This window comes from Cetorhinus maximus, unplaced genomic scaffold (assembly GCF_964194155.1).
Source record: "Cetorhinus maximus unplaced genomic scaffold, sCetMax3.hap1.1 HAP1_SCAFFOLD_2546, whole genome shotgun sequence".
NCBI classification, from domain to species: domain Eukaryota; kingdom Metazoa; phylum Chordata; class Chondrichthyes; order Lamniformes; family Cetorhinidae; genus Cetorhinus; species Cetorhinus maximus.
The window spans coordinates 28585-43528 of NW_027598483.1; the positions used below are offsets into that span (position 1 = coordinate 28585).

Sequence of the window (14944 nt, forward strand, 5' to 3'; positions counted from 1 at the left end):
ACACGAGGCAGTCACAATAAATCCAATTGGGGAGGGACGGGGGGGTGAATTGAGGAGAAATCGCTTTACCCAGAGCTGGGAGAAGGGGGAACTCGCTCCCACAAGGAAGGGGTTGAGGGGAATCGCAGAGATACATTTAAGGGCAGGGGGGTGTGGAGTAAGCTGGATAAACACACGAGGGAGAAAGGAATAGAAGGATATGGGGGGGGGGGGGGGGAGAGAGAAGAGATGGAGAGGGGGTGGGAGAAGTCTCCTGTGGAGCAGGGGTCAAAATCTTTAAGCCAGGAGTGACGCGATGATGATCGGAGGGGAACTGCCCGATATTGGCTGTCGACAGGTTGAGGCAAGCTGATTCCTCCCCGCGCCCCCGCCCTGTGTACGTACAGCGTCCACCCCACTGACCAAGAGAACACGGCCCGAGACTCAGGGTCTTAGGGGTGAACCCTTTCTGAAGACCAGCCTGGGTCCCAGCCTGGAGGATCGTGCCCCCTTTGCGGTCGCTGTGAGATTCAGGAGCACATCGAGGCCTCGGAGAGGGGGGCGGAGGAGATTTACCAGAACGGTCTAGAGGGCACAGGTTACAGGTGATGGACACGGGCCTAACCGGGTGGCTCGTTGAAGGGCCGAATGGACCTCTTCTGCACCGTCCCATCCTCGACGCCGACAAACCACGTCTGCAAGACACCAGTTTCGTTTTCTCTCACTTTATTTATAATTGTCATTGTATTTTTTTGTTTAAAAGTTCCTTTAACAAGGCAGGGGAGGGGGGGGAGGGGGAGAGGGAGAGAAAAAGACAAAACATGACAACTTCCGTTAAATATAAATTCTTTCCAGCCGACCACCGAGGGGGGCATCTGACTGGGCGCCCGCTTCCCCCTCCCTCCACCCCGTTCTGCCCTCGCTGAGGCTGCTCTCCAGGGTTTACTGTGGGGAGCAGCCTCTCCCCCCTCCTCTCTGACTCTCGTTGCACACACCCTTACGCTTAAAAACAGGAGCCGCACACTCCCCACACCCTCCCCTCCACAACAAACTCACTGGGTGGGTTGGGTGGGGGAGATCAGGTTCCGCTGGATTGCTGAGGTGAGCTGTTAACCAAATCAATGAGGAACGAGGGGAGAGGGGAGGACAGAGAGACAGGGGCAGACGGAGAGCAGCTCGTGCGTAGGCAGCCCACCCAGCGGCTCAGGGCCTCTTCCCCCCCCGGACCAAGCGGGGGGTCCCTACACGTGTGAGCGCTGGTGTACGGAGAGAGAGGAGGAGGTGGAGAAGGATTTGGTGCACAGCACACACTGGAAGGGTTTCTCCCCAGTGTGGATCCGGCGGTGGTTTAGGAGGCTGGAGGACTGGGTGAAGGCCTTGTCGCAGGTCTCACACTTGAAGGGCTTCTCGCCCGTGTGGATGCGCTGGTGGTTGAGGAGGGTGGAGAGCTGGGTGAAGGCCCGGTCGCACACCTCGCAGCGGTGCGGCTTCTCGCCCAGGTGGATGCGCTGGTGGTTGAGGAGGGTGGAGAGCTGGGTGAAGGCCCGGTCGCACAGCTCGCACTGGAAGGGCTTCTCCCCAGTGTGGGTGCGCTGGTGCTTCAGCACGTCGGACGACTGGTTGAAGCTGCGGCCGCACGTCTGGCACTGGAAGGGCTTGTGGCCGGCGTGAGTGCGCCGGTGGTTGGCCAGGTTGACCGCCTGCCCGAAGGAGCGGCCGCACACCTCGCAGGGGAAGGACTTCTCGCCGTCGTGGGAGCGCTGGTGCCGGGCCAGGTGCGACGGGTTGCTGAAGCTCTTGAGGCAGACGGGGCACTCGAAGGGCCGCTCGGCCGTGTGAGTGTGCCGGTGGTTGAGTAGCTTGGAGGAGGTGCTAAAGGACTTGCCGCAGGTGGCGCAGCGGTACGGCCGCTCGCCAGCATGGACCCTGCGGTGCATGGCCAGCGAGGAGTCATAGGCAAAACGCTTGTGGCACACGTCACACTCGTAGGGACGGTCGCCAGCATGGGAGCGGCGGTGAACAGCCAGCTCTGCCGGGTCAGAGAAGCCCTCTCGGCACACGTCGCACAGGAAAGGCCGGTCCCCGGCATGTGTGCTCTGGTGCAGCAGCAGCTTGGAGGAGGTGCTGAAGGTCTCGTTGCAGACCTGGCAGCGGTGGGCAGCCTCCCGGGGGCTGGCCCGCTGGCGTTTGGCTGGGGCGGGCCTCTCCGTCGCAGGCCTCTCCGTCGCGGGCTTGCCCTCGGTGTGGCTGCGCTGGTGGTTGAGGAGGACCGAGGACTGGGCGAAGGAGCGGTCGCACTGCTCGCACTGGAAGGGCTTCTCGCCGGTGTGGGTGCGCTGGTGGGTCAGGAGGGTGGAGGACTGGGCGAAGGAGCGGTCGCACAACTCGCACTGGAAGGGCTTCTCGCCGGTGTGGGTGCGGTGGTGGTTGAGGAGGGTGGAGGACTGGGCGAAGGAGCGCTTGCACAGCTCGCACTGGAAGGGCTTCTCGCCGGTGTGGGTGCGCTGGTGGTTCAGGAGGTCCGAGGACTGGGCAAACGACTTGCTGCAGATCTGACAGCAGTGAAGCTTCTCGTCCAGGTGGATTCGCTCGTGGACCAGGAACCAGGACAGCTGGCTGAAGGACTTACCGCACAGGGAGCAGGTGAAGGCCTTCTCTTTGGCATCGGGCTTGGAGTGGGAGCCAGTGGCTTTCGTCCCACTCTGGGGGGCTGAAGCTAGCCCATGGCGCTGGAGCGAGGGGCCTTCCTGCCAATCGACCTCTCCCTCCGAGTCCTGTCCCTCTGCCTCATACTGGGAGACTCCCGGCTCGATCTCCCTCTCCATATCCTGCGATTTCACCCCGTCCTGTGAATCCCCCTCATCCTCAATGCAATCTAATCCCCTTTCGGCCACCCTTCCCTCCAGCTCTGCCCCATCCCGCGATCCACCCGTCTCCGCCTCGCCCACCGAGCCCTGTGATCCTCCCTCAGGCCTTGGGCTGCGGGCGTCCGCTGCTTCGGCCTCCGAGCCCCACGATTCTCCCTCGTCCTCTGGGTCAATTGGCCCTGCCTCTCTGTCCGAGTCCGGCGATGCTTCCTCAATGCCCGCGTGCTGACTGTCTGCCTTCTCCCTTGCTCTGTGCGGACGTTTAACGGTGTTGGCCGACTTCTTTTGCGGTGACACGCCGGTGATCCCTGGAGCAAGAAGATCGGGGGAGGATCCATTAGCTGGCTGGCCCCCTGTGCCACGAGGCAAACTCTCCCCGCTCTCTCCGCAGCCTCGGCGCTTGAGGCTAGCCCGCGCCGGTGGAGTGCTGGTGAACGTACCCTCCATGCTCCGCCGATTCCCGGGCTCCACACGATGCTGCCGCTGCTGCAGGACAACAACAACAGGGTTTGGCCATCATCCCTCCCAACGTTTAACCTCCTTCGAGGATTGGGGTGCAGTATCGCAGATCCCCATCCCACAACATCCCGCTGGCAAATCCCACCGCTCACCTGCCTCACAGCAACAGAAAAACCCCCACGACACACCCGCCTGCAAACTTCCAGATGTACGACATAAACAGCACCTCCCATCACCTGAACACCTCTACTAGATTCCAGACTGTAACTCACTCCCGGGTATCTGTTATTCCATATATAAACCACCATGAACCCCTCGATTAGATTCCAGTCTGTAACTCACTCCCGGGTATCTGTTACTCCATATATAAACCACCCCGAACCCCTCGAATAGATTACAGAATGTAACTCACTCCGGGGTATCTGTTATTCTATATATAAACCACCCCGAACGCCTCGATTAGATTCCAGTCTGTAACTCACTCCCGGGTATCTGTTATTCTATATATAAACCACCCCGAACGCCTCGATTAGATTCCAGTCTGTAACTCACTCCCGGGTATCTGTTATTCTATATATAAACCACCCCGAACCCCTCGATTAGATTCCAGTCTGTAACTCAGTCCCGGTATCTGTTATTCTATATATAAACCACCCTCAACCGCTCGATTAGATTCCAGTCTGTCACTCACTCCCGGGTATCTGTTATTCTATATATAAACCACCCTGAACCCGTCAATTAGATTCCAGTCGGGAACTCACTCCCGGGTATCTGTTATTCTGTTTATACAAGCCACCCCGAACCCCTCGATTAGATTCCAGTCTGTAACTCACTCACGGGTATCTGTTATTCTATATATAAACCACCCAGAACGCCTCGATTAGATTCCAGTCTGTAACTCACTCACGGGTATCTGTTATTCTATATATAAACCACCACGAACCCCTCGATTAGATTGCAGTCTGTAATTCACTCCCGGATATCTGTTATTCTGTATATAAACCACCCCGAACCCCTCGATTAGATTCCAGTCTGTAACTCACTCCCGGGTATCTGTTATTCTATATATAAACCACCCCGAACCCCTCGAATAGATTCCAGTCTGTAACTCACTCCTGGGTATCTGTTATTCTATATATAAACCATCCCGAACTCAATTAGATTCCAGTCTGTAACTCATTCCCGGGTTTCTGTTATTCTGTATATAAACCACCCTAAACCCCTCGATTAGATTCCAGTCTGTAACTCACTCCAGGGTATCTGTTATTCTATATATAAACCACCCCGAACCCCTCGATTAGATTCCAGTCTGTGACTCACTCCCGGGTACCTGTTATTCTATATATATCCACACCCCCGCCGAACCCCTCGATTAGATTCCAGTCTGTAACTCACTCCCGGGTATCTGTTATTCTATATATAAACCACTCCCAACCCCTCGATTAGATTCCAATCTGTCACTCACTCCCGGGTATCTGTTATTGTATATATAAACCACCCCAAACGCCTCGATTAGATTCCAGTCTGTAACTCACTCCGGGGTATCTGTTATTCTATATATAAACCACCCCGAACCCCTCAATTAGATTCCAGTCTGTAACTCAGTCCCGGTATCTGTTATTCCATATATAAACTACCCTCAACCGCTCGATTAGATTCCAGTCTGTCACTCACTCCCGGGTATCTGTTATTCTATATATAAACCACCCTGAACCCGTCAATTAGATTCCAGTCGGGAACTCACTCCCGGGTATCTGTTATTCTGTTTATATAAACCACCCCGAACCCCTCGATTAGATTCCAGTCTGTAACTCACTCACGGGTATCTGTTATTCTATATATAAACCACCCAGAACGCCTCGATTAGATTCCAGTCTGTAACTCACTCCCGGGTATCTGTTATTCTATATATAAACCCCCCCGAACCCCTCGATTAGATTCCAGTCTGTAACTCACTCCGGGGTATCTGTTATTCTATATATAAACCCCCCCGAGCCGCTCGATTAGATTCCAATCTGTAATTCACTCCTGGATATCTGTTATTCTGTATAAAAACCACCCCGAACCCCTCGATTAGATTCCAGTCTGTAACTCACTCCGGGGTATCTGTTATTCTATATATAAACCACCCCGAACCCCTCAATTAGATTCCAGTCTGTAACTCAGTCCCGGTATCTGTTATTCTATATATAAACTACCCTCAACCGCTCGATTAGATTCCAGTCTGTCACTCACTCCCGGGTATCTGTTATTCTATATATAAACCACCCTGAACCCGTCAATTAGATTCCAGTCGGGAACTCACTCCCGGGTATCTGTTATTCTGTTTATATAAACCACCCCGAACCCCTCGATTAGATTCCAGTCTGTAACTCACTCACGGGTATCTGTTATTCTATATATAAACCACCCAGAACGCCTCGATTAGATTCCAGTCTGTAACTCACTCCCGGGTATCTGTTATTCTATATATAAACCCCCCCGAGCCGCTCGATTAGATTCCAATCTGTAATTCACTCCCGGATATCTGTTATTCTGTATAAAAACCACCCCGAACCCCTCGATTAGATTCCAGTCTGTAACTCACTCCCGGGTATCTGTTATTCTATATATAAACCACCCCGAACCCCTCGAATAGATTCCAGTCTGTAACTCACTCCTGGGTATCTGTTATTCTATACATAAACCATTCCGAACTCCTCAATTAGATTCCAGTCTGTAACTCATTCCCGGGTTTCTGTTATTCTGTATATAAACCACCCTAAACCCCTCGATTAGATTCCAGTCTGTAACTCACTCCCGGGTATCTGTTATTCTATATATAAACCACCCCGAACCCCTCGATTAGATTCCAATCTGTAACTCACTCCCGGGTACCTGTTATTCTATATATAAACCCCCCCCCCGCCGAACCCCTCGATTAGATTCCAGTCTGTCACTCACTCCCGGGTATCTGTTATTCTATATATAAACCACTCCGAACCCCTCCATTAGATTCAAATCTGTCACTCACTCCCGGGTATCTGTTATTCTATATATAAACCACCCCGAACCCCTCGATCAGATTCCAGTCTGGAACTCACTCCCGGGTATCTGTTATTCTATATATAAACCACCCCGAAGCCCTCGATTAGATTCCAGTCTGTAACTCACTCCTGGGTATCTGTTATTCTATATATAAACCACCCCGAACCGCTCGATTAGATTCCAGTCTTTAACACACTCCCGGGTATCTGTTATTCTATATTTAAACCACCCTGAACCCCTCGATTAGATTCCAGTCTGTCACTCACTCCCGGGTATCTGTTATTCTATATATAAACCCCGCCGAACCGCTCGATTAGGTTCCAGTCTGTAACTCACTCCTGGGTATCTGTTATTCTATATATAAACCTTACCCCGAAACCCTCGATTAGATTCCAGCCTGTAACTCACTCCCGGGTATCCGTTATTCTATATATAAACCACCCTGAACCCCTCGATTAGATTCCAGTCTGTCACTCACAGCCGGGTATCCGTTATTCTATATATAAAACACCCTGAACTCCTCGATTAGATTCCAGTCTGTAACTCACTCCCGGGTATGCGTTATTCAACATATAATCCACCTCGAAACGCTCGATTAGATTCCTGTCCGTAACTCACTCTCGGGTATCTGTTATTCTGTATATAAACCACCCCGAACCCCTCGAATAGATTCTAGACTGCAACTCACTCCCGGGTATCTGTTATTCTATATATAAACCACCCCGAACCGCTCGAATAGATTCCAGTCTGTAACTCACTCCCGGGTATCTGTTATTCTAAATATAAACCCCACCGAGCCGCTCGATTAGATTCCAGTCTGTAACTCACTCCCGGGTACCTGTTATTCTATATATAAACCCACCGAACCCCTCGATTAGATTCCAGTCTGTAACTCACTCCCGGGTATCTGTTATTCTATATATAAACCACCCCGAACCCCTCGATTAGATTCCAGTCTGTGACTCACTCCCGGGTACCTGTTATTCTATATATATCCACCCTCCCGCCGAACCCCTCGATTAGATTCCAGTCTGTAACTCACTCCCGGGTATCTGTTATTCTATATATAAACCACTCCCAACCCCTCGATTAGATTCCAATCTGTCACTCACTCCCGGGTATCTGTTATTGTATATATAAACCACCCCGAACGCCTCGATTAGATTCCAGTCTGTAACTCACTCCGGGGTATCTGTTATTCTATATATAAACCACCCCGAACCCCTCAATTAGATTCCAGTCTGTAACTCAGTCCCGGTATCTGTTATTCTATATATAAACTACCCTCAACCGCTCGATTAGATTCCAGTCTGTCACTCACTCCCGGGTATCTGTTATTCTATATATAAACCACCCTGAACCCGTCAATTAGATTCCAGTCGGGAACTCACTCCCGGGTATCTGTTATTCTGTTTATATAAACCACCCCGAACCCCTCGATTAGATTCCAGTCTGTAACTCACTCACGGGTACCTGTTATTCTATATATAAACCACCCCCCCGCCGAACCCCTCGATTAGATTCCAGTCTGTCACTCACTCCCGGGTATCTGTTATTCTATATATAAACCACTCCGAACCCCTCCATTAGATTCAAATCTGTCACTCACTCCCGGGTATCTGTTATTCTATATATAAACCACCCCGAACCCCTCAATTAGATTCCAGTCTGTAACTCAGTCCCGGTATCTGTTATTCTATATATAAACTACCCTCAACCGCTCGATTAGATTCCAGTCTGTCACTCACTCCCGGGTATCTGTTATTCTATATATAAACCACCCTGAACCCGTCAATTAGATTCCAGTCGGGAACTCACTCCCGGGTATCTGTTATTCTGTTTATATAAACCACCCCGAACCCCTCGATTAGATTCCAGTCTGTAACTCACTCACGGGTATCTGTTATTCTATATATAAACCACCCAGAACGCCTCGATTAGATTCCAGTCTGTAACTCACTCCCGGGTATCTGTTATTCTATATATAAACCCCCCCGAACCCCTCGATTAGATTCCAGTCTGTCACTCACTCCGGGGTATCTGTTATTCTATATATAAACCCCCCCGAGCCGCTCGATTAGATTCCAATCTGTAATTCACTCCCGGATATCTGTTATTCTGTATAAAAACCACCCCGAACCCCTCGATTAGATTCCAGTCTGTAACTCACTCCCGGGTATCTGTTATTCTATATATAAACCACCCCGAACCCCTCGAATAGATTCCAGTCTGTAACTCACTCCTGGGTATCTGTTATTCTATACATAAACCATTCCGAACTCCTCAATTAGATTCCAGTCTGTAACTCATTCCCGGGTTTCTGTTATTCTGTATATAAACCACCCTAAACCCCTCGATTAGATTCCAGTCTGTAACTCACTCCCGGGTATCTGTTATTCTATATATAAACCACCCCGAACCCCTCGATTAGATTCCAATCTGTAACTCACTCCCGGGTACCTGTTATTCTATATATAAACCACCCCCCCGCCGAACCCCTCGATTAGATTCCAGTCTGTCACTCACTCCCGGGTATCTGTTATTCTATATATAAACCACTCCGAACCCCTCCATTAGATTCAAATCTGTCACTCACTCCCGGGTATCTGTTATTCTATATATAAACCACCCCGAACCCCTCGATCAGATTCCAGTCTGGAACTCACTCCCGGGTATCTGTTATTCTATATATAAACCACCCCGAAGCCCTCGATTAGATTCCAGTCTGTAACTCACTCCTGGGTATCTGTTATTCTATATATAAACCACCCCGAACCGCTCGATTAGATTCCAGTCTTTAACACACTCCCGGGTATCTGTTATTCTATATTTAAACCACCCTGAACCCCTCGATTAGATTCCAGTCTGTCACTCACTCCCGGGTATCTGTTATTCTATATATAAACCCCCCCGAACCGCTCGATTAGATTCCAGTCTGTAACTCACTCCCGGGTATCTGTTATTCTATATATAAACCTTACCCCGAAACCCTCGATTAGATTCCAGCCTGTAACTCACTCCCGGGTATCCGTTATTCTATATATAAACCACCCTGAACCCCTCGATTAGATTCCAGTCTGTCACTCACAGCCGGGTATCCGTTATTCTATATATAAAACACCCTGAACTCCTCGATTAGATTCCAGTCTGTAACTCACTCCCGGGTATGCGTTATTCAACATATAATCCACCTCGAAACGCTCGATTAGATTCCTGTCCGTAACTCACTCTCGGGTATCTGTTATTCTGTATATAAACCACCCCGAACCCCTCGAATAGATTCTAGTCTGCAACTCACTCCCGGGTATCTGTTATTCTATATATAAACCACCCCGAACCCCTCGAATAGATTCCAGTCTGTAACTCACTCCCGGGTATCTGTTATTCTAAATATAAACCCCACCGAGCCGCTCGATTAGATTCCAGTCTGTAACTCACTCCCGGGTACCTGTTATTCTATATATAAACCCACCGAACCCCTCGATTAGATTCCAGTCTGTAACTCACTCCAGGGTATCTGTTATTCTATATATAAACCACCCCGAACCCCTCGATTAGATTCCAGTCTGTGACTCACTCCCGGGTACCTGTTATTCTATATATATCCACCCCCCCGCCGAACCCCTCGATGAGATTCCAGTCTGGAACTCACTCCCGGGTATCTGTTATTCTATAGAAAAACCACTCCCAACCCCTCGATTAGATTCCAATCTGTCACTCACTCCCGGGTATCTGTTATTGTATATATAAACCACCCCGAACGCCTCGATTAGATTCCAGTCTGTAACTCACTCCGGGGTATCTGTTATTCTATATATAAACCACCCCGAACCCCTCGATTAGATTCCAGTCTGTAACTCACTCCCGGGTATCTGTTATTCTAAATATAAACCCCACCGAGCCGCTCGATTAGATTCCAGTCTGTAACTCACTCCCGGGTACCTGTTATTCTATATATAAACCCACCGAACCCCTCGATTAGATTCCAGTCTGTAACTCACTCCCGGGTATCTGTTATTCTATATATAAACCACCCCGAACCTCTTGATTAGATTCTGGCCTGTAACTTGCTCCTGGGTAAAAGCCCCATGTAAAATGCAGATATTTTGAAGTACGTTAAGATGCAGCAGTCCCAAGGTGTCTTCCTGCATTGTAAACAATCCCACACCCAGCTGGGAACACCTTGTTTACCGCTACTGAGCTGACAGTGTGACCGTAAGTTAAGCAAATCAGAAACAGAAGATAGCCGTTTGGCCCTTGATCCTACCCCCACGCCCCCCCATTCAACGCTCTCATCTTCTACCTCGACCCCACTCGCCCACCCGCTCTCCTGAATTCCCCCAGCGCCCAAGAATCTCCCATCTCCAATAGGCTTGGCATTCACCGCTCCCTGGGGTGGAGGAATTGAAAGATTCACCGGCGTAGTGAGGAAATCTCCCCTCACGTCAGTGCGGACTGACCAACCCTTCATCCTGACACCGCGACCTCCCGCCTCCACCCCCGACGTCTCGTTCTGGGCATCCAGCCTGTCAAAGCCCTTCTCCCTGAATCCGATCCCTTGCGATGAGATTTCCTCTCATTCCTCTGAACTCCGGAGATCACCTGGGAGATAAACGAGGGGTTGCCAGCTGGGTTTGAGCCCGAGCTCGCTGACGGCCCTGGGTATGCGCGGGCCAAGGTCATTTTGTTCTTTGTGGGATCCTGCCATGCGTCCCTCATGCTAACAGTGACGACAATGTCAAAGCTGCCAAAGTGCTGGGGCGCATTCTGGGGTTGGAATGGGTGCTCCTCCTGACACTGGCTGAATCGTCACTCCTGCTCAGGTCACTTATTCGGCTGTCGACCCCGATAGCCTCAGTGCCGGCCTCAAAGTCTTCCAATCACAGAGAGGCCATTCGGCCCATCGTGTCTGTACAGGCTCACTGCACCTGGAAGTCAGCTAACTCTGTCTCCCCCACACTCTCAGACAGTGTGTTCCAGACCCTAACCACTCGATTGACCCTGTCTCCCCCACACTCTCAGACAGTGCGTTCCAGACCCTAACCACTCGATTGACCCTGTCTCCCCCACACTCTCAGACAGTGCGTTCCAGATCCTAACCACTCGATTGACCGTCTCCCCCACACTCTCAGACAGTGCGTTCCAGACCCTAACCACTCGATTGACCCTGTCTCCCCCACACTCTCAGACAGTGCTTCCAGACCCTAACCACTCGATTGACCCTGTCTCCCCCACACTCCCAGACAGTGAATTCCAGATCCAAACTACTCGATTGACATGTCTCCTCGAGACTCTCAGACAGTGCGTTCCAGATCCTAACCACTCGATTGACCGTCTCCCCCACACTCTCAGTCTCTCCCCCTCCGTCCCCTCTCTCCCCCTTCCTCACTCTCTCCCTCTTCTCTCCCTCTCTCTCTTCTCTCCCTCCCTCCCTTTCTTTCTCTTCTCTCCTCCTCTCTCTTTCTCTTCTCTCCCTCTCTCTTTCTCTCTCCCTCCCTCTCTCTTTCTCTCTCCCTCCTCTCTCTTTCTCTCTCCCTCCCTCTCTCTTTCTCTCTCCCTCCTCTCTCTTTCTCTCTCCCTCCCTCTCTCTTTCTCTCTCCCTCTCTCTTTCTTTCTCTCTCCCTCCCTCTCTCTTTCTTTCTCTCTCCCTCCCTCTCTCTCTCCTCCCTCCCTCTCTTTCTTTCTCTCTCCCTTCCTCTCTCTCCCCCCCTCTCTTTCTCTCCCTCTCTCTCTCTTTCGCTCCCTCTCTCTCTTCGCTCCCTCTCTCTCTTTCTCTTCCTCTCTCTCTTTCTCTCCCTCTCTCTTTCTCTCTCCCTCTCTCTTTCTCTCTCCCTCCCTCTCTCTTTCTCTCTCCCTCCCTCTCTTCTTTCTCTCTCCCTCCCTCTCTCTTTCTCTCTCCCTCCCTCTCTCTTTCTCTCTCCCTCCCTCTCTCTTTCTTTCTCTCTCCCTCCCTCTCTCTTTCTTTCTCTCTCTCTCCCCCTCTCTCTTTCTCTCCCTCTCTCTTTCTCTCCCCCTCTCTCTTTCTCTCCCTCTCTCTTTCTCTCCCTCTCTCTCTTTCTCCCTCTCTCTTTCTCTCCCTCTTTCTCTTTCTCTCCCTCTCTCTCTTTCTCTTCCTCTTTCTCTTTCTCTCCCTCTCTCTCTTTCTCTCCCTCTCTTTCTCCCTCTCTCTCTTTCTCTCCCTCTCTCTCTTTCTCTTCCTCTCTCTCTTTCTCTCCCTCTCTTTCTCCCTCTCTCTCTTTCTCTCCCTCTTTCCTTCCTCTCTTTCTCCCTCTCTCTCTTTCTCTCCCTCTCTCTCTCCTCTCTCTCTCTCCCTCTCTTTCTCTCTCTCTGGCTCCTTGGTTCGCTGACCCTCAGGCCTGAGGCCTAACAGGGACACGGAGTGAGGGGCGGCGGGGGGATGGGCATCGCCTCCACTTCCGGCTTCCAGAACCTTCGCTCCCCTCCCCCCCCCCGGCCCTGTTATTTCTATCGGCCGCTCTCCATCTCCCCACCCGGGGGCTGACGGGGACCCCGGCCCGGCCGCAACGCGGCGGCACCAACCTGGCCAAGCGGTGCCGAGCGGCCTCCGTCCTCCAGCTCCGCGCCCGCCACCGTCCGGGCACCGACTGACACCCGGAGCCGGGAGGCCGCGGGTGGAGCCGGGGGGAGGGCGGGACTCAGGCCAGCCAATGCGGGGGCGCCATTTCTGACGGACGGCCGCCGGAGCCAATCGAATGGCGGCCCGCCCTTGCCCGGTGGCTCTGCTGGCCATTCAGACAGGGGGCCTCCTGACTGACGTACTCATTACCCAATCAGAGCGTCGGCCCGCCCCTGACTGACCGTCCCGCCCTTTATTGACACGCGCATCGACCAATCACGCGGTAAGCTTCCAAAGTGGCGACCAATCACCCTGGGGCCCACGCTTGACGCACGCCTCCTCTGACCCCTCACTCAGGCCGACAGGGTTCCTGACTGACGGCCGCAATCGGCCACCCACCGTGGGAAGTCAACGCCGGCCAATCAGGCGGCAGACCTTGTGACTGGCACCCTTTCTGACCAATCAAAATTCGCTGTCCCTTTTCCACGCCCTCTTTCCCCCACACCCCCACCCACCTGGTCAATCGGGACCCAATCACCTTCTCTCTTCACTGTTCCCGCTCCGTCTTTGAGCTCACCCCGCCCCTTTCCTCTTACCTGTCAATCAGAGCTGTAACACCCCCGCCCCCTTTTTTTAACCCCAGCCGTGAATCAGAGCTGTAACTCCGCCCTCTTTCACCCTGACTGTCAACCACGCCCCTTAGCTCCAAGGTGTCGATCAGGGTGGTAACCCCGCCCCTTCCACCCCCCCCCCCCAAAGATGTCAATCAGAGCAGCAACCCCGCCTCCGCCCCGCTACCTGTCAGTCAAGTTCTAACAACCCCCCCTCCCCCCGCCTGTCAATCACGACTTTAACCCCGACCCCGTCCCCTTTCCCCTCTCCCTTTTCAGTGAGCTGCCACCCCTCTCCCCAACCTGTCAATCAGAGCTGTAATCCCCGCCCCGTCGCGGGCGGCGCGCGAGCAGTGGCGGTTTTGGCGGTTGGGATTTGAAAGGCGCGGGAAGAGGGAGGATGGATGGTGGGAGAGCGGCCATTGAAATTGGTTGGGGGGGAGGAAGGAGCTGGAAGGGGAGGGTCAGCCTTATAGCTAAACCCCTTAAAGATAAAATAAAAACATCAGGGGAATAACTAGAAGGAAGGGGGGGGGGGGGGGGAAGAAAGATGCATTTAGTTCATTATAACCCCAAAAATAAGTCAAGTCTCCTCATGAGGACAAAAGAAAAATGGGTGGGGTTGGGAATTCGTTTTCACTTGCAGTTAGTTATATTTTTACTTATTACTTAAGACAGCACTTTTTTTAACCCCCCAAGGAGAAAGACACAACCGTAGTTAGCAAGGTGCCCATTGGCGTCCAAACCAACATGGCCGACTTGGCCAAAACAATGGGGTGGCGGCACAAGTTGGCCTCTGGTTCGTAGAAGGACTGGAGTCCGAGGGATGGGCAACCAAGGGGGAAGAGTTCAAGGGAGAGGAGTGTGAGGGAGGAGCGAGTGAGGGAGGGGAGGCCGAAGGAAGTGAGGTTGAGGAAGGGAGAGAGTCTGAGGGAGGGGAGAGAGTCTGAGGGAGGGGAGAGCGAGGGAGGGGAGAGAATACAATGGAGAGAGAGTGAGGGAGGAGAGACCAAGGGAGTGGAGACCAAGGGAAGGGTGACCGAGGGAGGGGAATCTGAGGGGAGAGAGACTGAGGGAGGGGAGGAGAGAGAGGGAGGGGAATCTGAGGGGAGAGAGACTGAGGGAGGGGAGGAGAGAGAGGGAGGGGAATCTGAGGGAGAGAGATCGAGGGAGGGTAGAGTGTGGGAGGTGGGAGTGCGGGAGGGGTAGACAAAGGGAGGGAGACCGAGGGAGGGGGGAGTGAGGGAGGGGGATAGAGAACGGTAGGTGGGAGTGAGGGTGGGAGGGGGCGTGAGGGTGGGTGTGAGGGTGGGAGTGAGGGAGGTGTGAGGGTGGGAGTGAGGGAGGTGTGAGGGTGGAGTGAGGGAGGTGGGAGTGAGGGAGGTGTGAGGGTGGGAGTGAGGGAGGTGGGAGTGAGGGAGGTG

The 14944-nt window shown here is 52.5% G+C and overlaps 1 protein-coding gene across 1 annotated transcript; it reads right to left on the reverse strand.

Annotated features, from left to right (window-relative positions):
• Positions 1-702: 702 nt before the first annotated feature.
• On the reverse strand, positions 703-12983 carry LOC144677448 (uncharacterized). Its single transcript, XM_078537540.1, has 2 exons — positions 12873-12983; positions 703-3332 (listed from the first exon to the last, which is right to left on the reverse strand). The coding sequence occupies exon 2, from the start codon at positions 3291-3293 to the stop codon at positions 1221-1223; it is 2073 nt and encodes a 690-aa protein (XP_078393666.1). The 5' UTR covers positions 3294-3332; positions 12873-12983; the 3' UTR covers positions 703-1220.
• Positions 12984-14944: the final 1961 nt, after the last annotated feature.